Raw genomic sequence first — 12835 nt, 5'->3', positions numbered from 1 at the left:
GGAAACACGCCTGCTTCGTCGACACTTTTCTCTTGTAAATCATCGGCGCAATGTGTAGGGAATGTGTCGTTAAGACACGGTGGTGCTCTGCGTGGCTCTTCTGTGAACTCCTCCTGGGGGGGTTAAACTGAGATTAAGAGTCCCCTCTCTGCAACCCCCTCCCCCAGCCCCCTCCTTTCCCACTCCCACTGTAAAAAGGCCAGCTTCTCACAGGAAACAATCCCCGGGGCTCATGACCTCATGGTTCCAATCCATGTGTGAGCTCAGATGGGAGGTGACCTCGGCGTGTGGATTTGCTCAATCTTCTTCAACGCTCAAACAGGCCTTCTGGTAAGCAACTCTCGAGGCTGCTATGAGAAGGGTTCAGTGAGTTGGGAGTCAGGTGGCTGAGCTGTGAGGGAATCGGACTACTAATCAGAAGGTTGCCGGATCGATTCCCGGTCGTGCAAAATCACACTGTGTCCTTGGGCAAGGCACTTCACCCTGCTTGCCTCGGGGGGAATGTCCCTTTACTTACTGTAAGTCGCTCTGGATAAGAGCGTCTGCTAAATGACTAAATGTAAATGAGCAGGTGGATCGTTGGTCGAGGTGTTGAGGTTGGTCAGTGAGCTAAAGGCTTGGCCTACTTGGAGTCAGTTTCCGATAGACTGTGCTGACCTGGTCCATCTCGAGGCTGACTGGTGTGGGGCAGAGTTTTCTGTAGAGCAGGGCTCAGAGTCAGGGCCCTCCAGTGGATCACAAGGTCTTCTGCTTGCTTTAGGAAGCGATGAGCTACAGAGCTTACTTCTCTACCTCAGGACAGCATAGCAGATCAGTGATGGCTGAGGAGCAGTACTGAGAAGTAGTATTTCTTAGATGTTATCAAATAATGTATGTGGGTCTACTACAAAGAAACCAGTTAGAAAGATGACGAGGATATGGCTCTTTAAGGCCATTTGCATACAGTGTGCTGGCTTTGTGAACAACACATGGATGCTTTACGACCAATTTGGTGTCCATCTCTCTTTCCTCATTTTCTTTGAGCTTTCATGTTCTTCTTTCTCAGCCCGCTCCTCTGTGCCTCGGCTCGTTTTTTGGATCCTTCAAACACACTTCTATCATGGCAATTTTCCTTAAAGCATCAACTTGAAACGGTTCCAGATATAAAGTGGTACCAGCATGTAGACCCACTGCCTTGGAAGAGTTTAAAAGAATCCCAAAGAAGAAAGAGGAATAAATAATAATAGTACCAAAGGAAAAACATAATAAACTGTAGTTTTTCTCTGGAAAAACGGGGCCTTTCATCTTTTTTTTTATAACAATAGTGCTCTGAATGAGTCCACAGACTTGTGTTTGGTCCAGGAAGCGGCCAGTGGCACACATGAAAGGCTCCATGGAGTCTGGGTGGAGTGGATTTAAAGTGTCTCTGTATGGTACCAGGGTCAGAAATCTCCCCTCTGCTCTGCTGGCCTCTTCTCCATTTCCTCCCTCCCTCCCTCCCATTGGTGAGTTCTCCGTTCGGCCCTTTCCTCTCATCTCCTCAGTGAGGTGGTTTTCTCCTGGTCTTTGTTACCTGGGGCTGTAAGAACTAGACCATCCCTGTCCCGTTGCCTGTGTCACAGCCCAGTCTCTTGCAGCTGTCGCAAACTGTCTGTTTACAGTCAGAACCACACTGAAGTTTTCTCCCCCCCGACGACGTACAGTCTCATGTCGGTGGTCACACTGAATGTCAGCTGTAACGTAAACGTTTTATGGAAAAACTGACAGGGCATGTACACTTTGGCTCAGATGTGGAAGGACATCATCCTTCCCCTCCTTCCCTCTCTCCTCCACGTCTCCCTCTTTCATTTTCCCTCTCTCTCTCTCTCTCTCTCTCTCTCTCTCTCTCTCTCTCTCTCTCTCTCTCTCTCTCTCTCTCTCTCTCTCCTTCTCTCCTCCCTCTCTCTCTCTCTCTCTCTCTCTCTCTCTCTCTCTTTGTCTCTCTCTCTCTCTCTCTCTCTCTCTCTCTCTCTCTCTCTCTCTCTCTCTCTCTCTCTCTCTCTCTCTCTCCTTCTCTCCTCTCTCTGTCTCTCTCTGTTTCTCTCATTTCACTATCCTATGTTTTATTCATTTAAAAATGACCAAATCAGACTTCCTATCAGAGTCATCTTGTTCTATACTTTCTCTGCTCCGAGTGACCGCTGTCCTAGGTGAATGCTAATTGCACATTTGTTGATTGTGGAAACAGGTTTATGCTCCAGCCAGATGACAGTTTAAAAGAGAAACCCTATCCGTGAGTTTAACCTCACCAATCTAACTCACCAGACTAATTAAATCATTAAAAAAACAAAAGGTGAACCCATCCAGGATTAGAACCTGTGGTGAAGACCATTCTTACAACACTTTATTTACATACACGCCATTTGTTTGCTTTTGAAGGAATCCAAATGAACGATATCCTGCCTAAAAGCAAATGGTTTAGTTCCAGTTCGTTGGTGTTCCCCTGCAGAAAATCTCTCATTTTTTATGCTCACAGACATTTCTCTCTCTCTCTCTCTCTCTCTCTCTCTCTCTCTCTCTCTCTCTCTCTCTCTCTCTCTCTCTCTCTCTCTCTCTCTCTAAATGCACTCTCACATTTGTTTTCTGTTCCACTGCCCTCCCTTTATCTTCGTACTCCCTCTCCTCCTTCCCTCCCCCTCGCTCTATTCCTCTTTGCCTCAGCACTTATGAGGCTTAAAGGGAAGAACCATATCTGCCCCTCCCCTACTCACAGACACCCCCTAACACAGGGAAGAATGGTTCAGTCCTGCTTTGCATAAGTTCCCTCTGAGTAGATCCATGTGTGGAGGGCCAGGACTGGAAGAATTAGTCCCCTTTGAGCGGGTTGGATGTATGTCTAGGGAGCAGGCTTGAAACAGTACACTTGCTTGAGCCATCACTGCATTTGCAGAAGCTATCATGTATTGCGCGTACCCTGTCCCTGGAATGGGAAACAACTCCTTGATGTATTACTACAACGGGAAATCGGTGAGTACTCAGTTCTCTCTGTTGCAGTCTGTGTGTGTGTGCGTGCGCGTGTGTGCTTGTCTGTGGGTGCGCTGTGTGTTTGTGAGTGTGTGTGTGTGTCTGCACGCAGGCTGGAGAGAGAGAGAGAGCGGTAGAAAGTGGGATTGTGATCAGCCTGGGTATAGAGTTGTAGAGCGTCTTGCATGGTCCTACTTTCTCTGTGTGTGTGTGTGCGCGTGTCTTGTAGTTCCCCAGAGCAATGTTCTTCAGAACAATTTATTTATTTTCTTGCCCACCTCAAATGTAGGACTGTAATGTCAGGATTTCTACTTTCAGCAGGTATATTTGATCAAAGTCAGTCCCATATTTAGCACTCCCCCTGTCAAATAGAAAAATAGTAATAGTAGTTCTGGCTCAGATCTCCCTTTCATTTAAATCTATATATGATATAAGGTTGCATTAAGTTTTTCTTAGACAGGTTGAATCAGTATGATAGACAAAACAAACTCGTTTTTGAAGCACTGCATTTATTTGTACTGGCTGGTTGGTTCAACACTGAGACTAGCTTGATATAATAACAAGTGGGAGTCTGGGAATGATTAAGGGAGAGTGGCTGCCTGTTGAGGTTTGACTTTCCTGTTTGCAGATTGAGGTCCATGCACCAGCGTTGCTGTTATTCCATCTGTTTTTAATCACATCTGCATTCTTGACTCTACTCTAATGTGATTCCTGGACTTCTCAGAAAGACACTCTTTGGTTTTTCGGTTCTCTTTCAAACGTTGTGTTTGAGGGCATGCGTTGCATTCTACGTTAATCGTATGTGAAGGCGTCCGTGTTTACATGTGTACGTGTGTGCATGCGTGTGTGCGCGTGCGTGCGTGTTGCGGCTGACCTGCATTGGAGTGAGATAGCGTTTCCTCCGACGTTAGAAGTGTTGGTGTGGCAGGTGTAGGAGAGAGGGGAGGTGTTGACACTCAGGGCCTGCTGCTGTTCTACAAAACCACATTAGACGTGAGGAGAGAGACCTACCCTCTGCTTCCTGTTGGTGTGGAGGCAGCGTCTCTCTAGAGAACACTGAAACAGCCCCTCTCCTACACCAACACACTCCACATCACTGTTAAGGCCCCATTCACTTCTGCTCACTGGTGCATTTCTACATTTCTTACCATTCCTTTATTGATTCAACTAATTATTTTGAGACCAATACGTCATAGCTATTCTTTATAAGGTAGTTATTACAGTAACTACAGTTGTTTTCTACATCGAAGGTTATCGTTATCAGGTCTTAACTTTTATAAGGTCAGCTAATTCATACTTATTTATATCCCATTAGGACACAATCCCCTTTGTTTCTAAAGCACAGAACAGACCACTTTGATCTTTTTTTATATTGGTACCAGGCTTGTGTTACAGGAAACGACAGGGAGAAAATTGGGAGCATGTGGGCACTGCAGGTCAGAGTTGAGCTTTATGATGCGCAGCAGTCGATAAATAACCAATATCAAAGTCTTTCAGGCCAGCTTTTTGGGGTGAAAATACCCCCAAAATATAGTTAACTCTCAAAACGTCACCAGAACTCACATTAACATGTTTGTATGTAGCGCGATTACTTGTTTATTGGCAAGGGCCCTTATGTCTTTGATTTCTGTTTTTATGGTGTGTGAAGTGTTTTTTTTTCCTTTGTTTCCTCCAATTCCATAAAAAATGAAGTTGCCCAAGGTTCAGAGAATTCTAATATTTGAGAGGATTTGAAGGGTGGAGTATATTTATCTAAGGTGTTGCCTTTCCTGACTAATATCCCTCAAGTGCAATGAGGATTTCAGCAAGGAAGCATCCGGAAAATGTGTTCCATCTCACCCGAGGAAATACGAAATGAGTGTTTACAGCCCAAGAAAATGACTGCATTTGGCCTGAGATTCTTGAAAGCACAGTGGCAGCTCTCCTTAAACAGGCTGCCGCATATCACCTCCCTAATCAGACAGTACAGCTCACTCTTTCAAAGTTGTTTTCCCCCAGAGTCCCTAGATCTGGGGGCCTTTTGCATGAAAAGCTTCAGGCTTAAAGCGTCGTGTTGGAAGCATTGACTGGTAGCAGACTGGAGATGTTGGACGTGTCCCATCAGGACGGCCGATCGTTGCTAGAACGGGGGAGCATTGTGTCGGAGCTGTGCACTTTTAGCCTTTAGCAGTGTGTTAGATGTGGACTTGAAAAGAAATGCCCCCAGGCATGGTTTTTGCTCCTAATAGTGACATGCAGAGACAGGATACTGCTTTTGTCATTTGCAGTCCAACGCTTTGAGCCTCTCTCTCTCTGTGACGTTGTCAGTTGGTTACGTCTTGCTTTTTTCTTTCTAAAGTATTTGTATTCATTCAAGGACTTCTTTTTTTCCCCACTCCATTTGGTGCATCCCTATGTTGACAGTTTAATGTTTTTTTTCCAAGTGCTGTTTTGCTTGGTGGTGATCGAGGGCAGGTGTGCCAGACAGGGAGGTGAGTGGGAAGGCGTGGAGGGACTCAACACCCCTCTCAGAAGTCGGCTTGGATAGAAGGAAGGAGATCAGTACCCTCACCTAGACCGCCACCCCACTAGAAATTATAGTTAGTAAATGTACAGGGACGCTAGCCCACTTGAGGATCGACCACAAGTGTCAAATGAGGCCTGAGGTAAATTTAAGTTAATATTTTTCCAGAATTAATTCAAACTTCACGGTGAGAAGACACATCAAAGTAGTGTTTCTCTTTGATGAAGAAAGTCCTAAACAAAGCAGGGCTAGCTCACACAACAGGCCCAGTGAGCTAGCGGGGCTAGTCTGGAACCCTCTGGAACCCTCTGTTTGTGTGAGTGACGGCTCCTTAATTACCGTCCTGGTAAAAGGAAACCCAGGCGGGCCCTCTCCTCCAGAGGCCTTGCAGAACGAGCCTCCCTGCATTAGGGATGGTTTATTAATGCCTCGACTGGTTAGCCCAGGGTGAAGGAGACAATTAGCATTGTCCTCCGCCATATGCTGCCCATGGAGGGCTCAGGCGTAGACAAAGCCTGCGCTCCTGGGTGAGGCTAACCTGGGATCACCACGGGAGCCCCACACCCTGGGTCACATGTGTGAGCCGGCGCACCCAGGAGAGAGAGCCCCTCCCTTCCCAGGGTGCTGGAGTGAACACACAGCCTATGACACACAGCCGAAGCGCTCGCTCAGCAAGACCCCGTGGCCTTGCGTTGGCTAAGCTGACTTGGTGCTTAAAGGGTTGATGTTGGCCCACGTGTTTCTGTGTGCGGGTGTACAGGCACGTGCGTGCGTGTGTGCCCGCATGTGCCTGTCGGTTTTAGTCGGTGCGCCGTCAGTGAGTAAATGGAAAAGAAACATTTCATGTCGACTTTGCTTATTTCTTTCTTTTTCATGCAATATCTAATACCTTTAACGTTTTTAGTCAAACCCCAGAGTTAGCTGTCAGGTCATTAAAAGTTAATTTACATGGCAGGTGTTTAGAGGACAGGGTGGGTGGAGTGTGTGAAAGGGTTGACAGGTCTGCTGGTGATTTGTGCTGCCAGGCAACGGGTAGTGTTAGGGACCTGCCCTTGCTGTGACTCGGTGAGTTTACCCAAACCCTCCCTCCTCTGCTGCTCTCTTTCTACCTCCTTCCTTCCCTCCACCCATCTGGAGGGCATGAAGTAAGAGCCCACATCACCGGTGTTTGGCCTCCAGTCTCTTTGATCTCTGCGCCCAGCCTGGCGCAGACACAGCTGCACAGCAGTATCCAGTCAGTTCCTCAGCATCCCCCCCCCCCCCACCCCCCACAGGTACCAAAAATAAATAATAATAAACCCAGCCTGCCTCCCTCATTTCTTCCCTGCCCTCTCATGTGATATGTGCCTTTGGCGAGGAGTAATTTGCGTCGTGTTTATTGTAAGCGCGTGAGCCAATGTCATTATACTTCCATTAAGAGCTGAGACGATCTGAAATGCAAACACCCCCTGTAATCCACGCCGCCCTCCTGGAACATCCAAATGAGCCCAGCTGCTGTGCGACGGAGGCCTTCAAATGGCACGGCGGATTCTGAGCTCGAGCGCGGCACTCATTAGGAAAATGCGATTCGGGGCCTTGCGTTTCAAACTGCCGCCCTGTGAGGAACTGAGGCACGGCAGAGTTTGTCTGTTCGTCTGATGTCAGGGACATTCGCAGTGTAGGAGGGGGGGGGGGTGGGGGGGGGGGTTTAGGGCAGCCCAGAAGCTGCAGGTCCTTTGCATTAGTCTACTCACTCGTCCACCTTGCCGTTATGCTGTAGCTGTGGTGGAGAGAGAGGGGATCTCAGCCCGAGTCTGAGAGCATAATGGGCTGGACGGGCCCCAGGACACAGCCACGCTCCCTCAACCTCACGCCGCTCTTTTCCCGCTAATGTCTGTTTTTTCTCTCGGCAGGTGTACGCACCATCTCCCAACGCCGAAGATTTCAACAGAGACTCCCCTTCATACTCCTCTCCTAAACCGCCCAGCAGTATGTTCGCCAGCACTTACTTTGGTGAGTGACTCCGATTTTGAACCCTCTTTCTTCCACCTCGGAATTCATCCAACTGGGTTGAGTGCTGATGTCGATCCTGGGTCTGTAGGGATTGTTTAGCATGAACGTCTCGTCTTTGCTGATCTCGGGTATACTGTACTTCCTCAGTGACGATGCACCATGATCATAAAAACACCATACTCTGTTACTGTCTCCAGTGTACCAGGTTTTTCCGTTGAACAATTTGAACTATTCAACTGAATCGACGACACACTGTTCCTACCTTTGTAGATCTGTATGTGTGTATGTGTGTGTGTGTGTGTGTGTGTGTGTGTGTGGACTGAGAGTCCGGGCTCTTTGAAGGGACGGTGTCTCTGTTATCCTACGAGCCCAGTGTTATGTCAGCTGTGTCCAGAGCCTGGCTTGTGTTCCGGTTCCAGAACCGAACCCACAGACAAACCCCCATGGTGTGACCTCCAGACTCTACAGAGAGGGGCTGAACTCTGTGGAGAGGTCTCCCCCAGCTCTCATCATCAAGCTGCATGTGTGTGTTGGCTTCTTCACGGGGGCTCAGGCCTATTGAATTCAATCTCCTCCCGACTTTGGCCGCGACCAGTCAAACTGAAACGAAAGCGATCCCTGTTTTTCCAGTGCGTTCTGATCCGTTCCCGTCAACCGGACGATCCTCACGTTGGCCAAAAGGAGGATCGTAAACAATCGGAATGTAGCTTGAAATAGACTTGATTTGCTCTCAGTTTTTTTTTTTTTTTTTTTTGTGTCATTAGATGGGACCCATAGTTCCTCGGACCAGTGGAATTCATCAAATGGGATCAGCCAGCCCGGCTACAGTGGAATGCTGGGAGGGTCGTCAACTCACATGCCACAGTCTGGAAACTACGGCAACCTGCACTCACACGAGCGTCTGGTAAGCATGCCCAGCTGGTGTCCACACAATAAACATGACATGGAATTCAAATTGATTCTATAGAGCTGCACACGTCAAGTCTGAATGTGTGATTGTGTATTCCATCAGCAGCCAGACGTTGTGGTAGTCTAGCCCCAAATCCTCCCCAAGACTCACACACACACTCACACACACACACACACAACACTAGTGCCTTTAGTAAGTGTGTGTGTGTGTGTGTGTGTGTGTGTTTCTCTGTCTTGCTATCCCTCTATCTGATGTTGCTGTCTGTCTGGTCATTATCTGTGTATACACTGCTGACCCTGGATCAGTGTTTGATCTGCTCTGTCTGATGACTGTGGTTGTCAGGGAGTCACTGGGTGGTTGCAGCTGCTATCTGACCAAAGCCTTCCCCCTCTCACAGACTCTGTCTGTCTGTCTGTCTCTCAATCTCTCTTTCTGTCTGTCTGTCTGTCTGTCTGTCTCTCAATCTCTCTTTCTGTCTGTCTGTCTGTCTGTCTGTCTCTCAATCTCTCTTTCTGTCTGTCTGTCTGTCTCTCAATCTCTCTTTCTGTCTGTCTGTCTGTCTGTCTGTCTGTCTCTCAATCTCTCTTTCTGTCTGTCTGTCTGTCTCACAATCTCTCTTTCTGTCTGTCTGTCTCTTACTCTCTCTTTGTCTCACTCACTTCAATTGATCATGCTTTATTGGCATGAATCTTTATGTAAAATAATGTTGCAAAGGAGTCCTTAATGAAAGGACAACACATGCAAACTCCCTCTCTCTCTCTCTCTCTCTCTCTCTCTCTCTCTCTCTCTCTCTCTCTCTCTCTCTCTCTCTCTCTCTGTCTCTCTCTCTCTCTCTCTCTCTCTGTCTCTCTCTCTCTCTGTCTCTCTGTCTCTCTATCTCTCTCCCTCTCTTTCTCTCTCTCTGTCTCTCTCTCTCTGTCTCTTTCTCTCCCTCTATCTATCTATCTCTCTCTCTGTCTCTCTCTCGCTCTCTCTGTCTCTCTCACTCTCTCTCTCTCTCTCTCTCTCTCTCTCATGTCTGTGCTTCTCTGTCTCTTTCTCGCCCCTCCCACACCACAGCATCACTCTCATCACCGGCCAGGAAGTACAATGGAATCATGGGTGGAACTGAACTGAACTCTCCAAACTAAGAAGCCAACTGGTGTCCTGTGTGTCTCTGTCTTTCAGAACTACCCTCCACACTCGGTCTCTCCGACAGACATCAACGCCAGTCTTCCTCCAATGTCCAGCTTCCATCGCAGCAATGCCAGCACCTCACCCTTCGTCAACTCCACCCACACCACCCCGCCCGTCAACGCCCCCGAGGGAGTCATGGGTACGTTGTCTGTTTGTGTGTGGAGTTTCAAATCCTGAGGCCTGCTGAGAATGTATGTATGTATGTAAAAAAAAAAAAAGGGTGTAATCTCTGATGAACATCTAGCCTCTCATGTCACTGGGTCCGGCCGCCGTCTGGCTGTCGTGTGTGCTGAGTGACCTCTTTCGGCTGTGTCTAAGCTCGGTATTATAAAGGCCTGCTTCTCTGTTGTCGTAGCTGCCACAAATCGGGGGAACGCCAGCGGAGGTTCACAAACTGGAGACGCGCTGGGCAAAGCCCTGGCCTCGGTGAGTTGTCCAACTCCCCCCCCCCACATCCTGGTGCCGAAATCCTGCCTGGTGCCCGAGAGAGTCATCTGAAGGAGATTAGGATGAAGAACAAAATGTACAAAATCTGCAGAGGATGTTTGTTGGGGGTTAAAAACCCATTTGTTGTACATGTAAATAGTGGCAAATCCCCAGTCCACCTAAAATTGCACACTGGCGTTGGCGTAATCTGTTTGGTTTTAAGTATTTTGGTTACTTTGGCGTTGAGGAATTCCTATTGGGCATTCTCCTGTCCATGTTGATCCATTCTCAGGGTGTGAATGCCTCTGGTAATGTCTTCCCACCCAAACTTATGTTCAAACTAAAGTGTTTTAGTTTCTGTGGTAAATGGAGACAGTGCATTAGAATAATGGCTGCTTCTGTCTCTAAAGACTGAGACCTTGCAGGTTCCATCGGGTATTAAGTGCTATACTGAACGCTGATTAAATAAGCCCAGAGGATATGTTTGCAGTCGTTTTTGGGCCTAAGCCTGGATAATTGTGGTCTTAATCTCAGTGGACAAGAAAGGGAATTGTACGTTTCAAAAAAAACATTCCCAAAGCCTATGGATTACGCACCAGTTTGAATAATCAACCCTTGGTATTTGTGTTGTCCTCTAATGCATCATGCTGAGTGTTGGACTCACAGTAGGTCTGACTCTAGAATTTTCTTGGGTAATTCTGTGGGGGCAAGGAGCAGCTCTACCTTGTGGACTTGAGGCCTTTAGTTCAGCTCCTGACCCTCTCCTCTATCTCTACTCTTTAGATCCCCATAACCATATTTTTAGCCCAGCATAAGACTTTCAGATATCATGAAAACCAAGTACTTCATAACTTCTTCCCCGGGAAAAAGGATAAAAAAAAGTGATAAAAAAAGACGTCTGACTAGCCTAGTGGCTTTACATTTGGGAAGTGGATGGCTTACAAATACTCACCCCGTGTGTGTGGTGGTGGAGTGTGTGTGTGGGGGGGGGAGAGGGGGGGGTGATAATCACAAATTAAGTCTTTTTGTATTCTCAGACTCAATCCCATTAGCATGACAAAGCTGTAGTGAAATGGACACGGTTGGGCCGGGCTGAGACGAGGGGAGGAGTTGTGGGCGGCGTTGGGGGGAGGGTGGGGAGCTGTGGGCGGTGTTGGGGGGGAGGGTGGGGGGCTGTGGGCGGCGTTGGGGGGGAGGGTGGGGGGCTGTGGGCGGCGTTGGGGGGATTGGGGGGTTCTAACTGCTGCGGCTCAACTCTGCAGGCCCTCCCTTTGTGAGCCTTTTGTACTCAGCCCTTTTAAACCGGCGCTGCTTATTGGCCCCCCGCCGCCCAGGGGGAGCATGACCAATGAGGGGGCGGAGCTTCATTTGTTGTTGGTAAAATTAGTGGTGTCGCCGTTTGAATACAGCAGAAGAGGCCGCGCAGGAGATGAATAGGCAGCCATACACCACTGGGTCAGGAGTTATGAAATCCCTTGAGGTTAAAATGCACACGTTTACAGGGGCCTGGTTTTTACTCTTAACATACTCAGAGAGACACAATAACCTCGGCCCTCACTGGATGCCCTGTGTTGATTGCAATACAAAGCAAGATCAGTGTTAAAATATGGTCATCAATAGTGAGTGCATGATAAAGTCATTTCAGAAGCCAAATGCTGGAGTGCAATTTGAACCTTACTTCGAACAGAAATCCCACTGGATTTACTGTTTGTCTCTACTAATTAGTTGGAATCAAACCCTAATACCCGGGTTTCTGCATTCCCATTTTAGCACCAAATATCCTCTTATGAAAGTAGGGACAATGGGAGATGTGCTGAGTGCTTTAATCCAGCATTTGTCTAAATGAAATCCCAGAGGAAGTTGAAAAGATGTCATCTCTGTGCTTCAGAGTCACTTCATCCCCCTTATGCTCCCGTGATTGACAGTGATGACATCCTGAAAACTCAGTAACCTGGTCTCAAACTCCCAAATGTAGTTAGTACATTAGAGACTCTCTGCCAGGTGGTTCAGGCTATGGTGAGGTCAGTTAAAGAGAGGTGCAGGATTAATAATGGCCTCACTCTTCATCTCTCTCTCTCCCTCTCTCTCTCTCTCTCTCTCTCTCTCTCTCTCCCTCTCTCTCCCTCTCTCTCCCTCTCTCTCCCTCTCTCTCTCTCTCTCTCTCTCTCTCTCTCTCTCTCTCTCTCTCTCTCTCTCTCTGACTGGCATTCTCGCTCTTTTCCCTAACCCTTCTTATCTACAGCTACACTGTGGATTTATACTGTAGTTGTATTGAAACACGATAGAGGGATATTCATGGTATTTGAAAGAGATTTTAGTCCCCCTTAGCCTTAACGTTCACTTGCTTCGTTTCATTAAATTCCAAGTGAATATGTAGTTCTCTGTCCCCCTAGTAGGTGACTGTAGCAGTGATGGTGTAAGGGGTCTTCCTGCTTGCCCTCTGGTTCCAGTAAGAGCTGTGATGAACAGGCTATGACAGGAGCTAGCAACCACAGTGGGGGGAGGGGACTGGTTCAATGAAGGTGTCAGAGTGAATATTGTGTTTCACACAGCTTTCTCGCTTTACTGTGAGGACCCTGCTCACAGTTAAAGGCCCATATGTATGCACTGAGCACATTTATGGGCTCCCTGGTAGTTAAATCCCCAGAATTGATGAGACAATTTTGGCCTGGCGCTGGCTGAAGGATGGTAACTCAGGCAATAAAAAAGCAAGTATGGAGGAACGACAAGTTGGGATTTCAAAGGGTCGCATGTGCTGCCATACTGACGGATCTCTCTCTCTCTCTTTGTCTCCCTCCATCCCTTCCTCCAATGTCTCCCCCCCCCCTCTCTCTCTCTCTCTCTCT

At 47.9% G+C, this 12835-nt stretch overlaps 1 protein-coding gene across 2 annotated transcripts in view; it reads left to right on the top strand.

The window, feature by feature from the left end:
- Nucleotides 1–12835, top strand: part of tcf12 (transcription factor 12) — a 75242-nt gene that overhangs the window by 51372 nt on the left and 11035 nt on the right. For both annotated transcript variants that reach the window (XM_084681902.1, XM_084681901.1), the window contains exons 9-12: nucleotides 7378–7477; nucleotides 8242–8381; nucleotides 9555–9702; nucleotides 9919–9989. In XM_084681902.1, coding sequence (XP_084538028.1) covers nucleotides 7378–7477; nucleotides 8242–8381; nucleotides 9555–9702; nucleotides 9919–9989 — 459 coding nt within the window. The remainder of the gene's footprint in view (nucleotides 1–7377; nucleotides 7478–8241; nucleotides 8382–9554; nucleotides 9703–9918; nucleotides 9990–12835) is intronic.

This window comes from Hypomesus nipponensis, chromosome 19 (genome assembly GCF_054491055.1).
Source record: "Hypomesus nipponensis isolate SF chromosome 19, ASM5449105v1, whole genome shotgun sequence".
In the NCBI taxonomy this organism is placed as follows: Eukaryota; Metazoa; Chordata; class Actinopteri; order Osmeriformes; family Osmeridae; genus Hypomesus; species Hypomesus nipponensis.
This window is presented reverse-complemented; position numbering and strand designations above follow the sequence as displayed.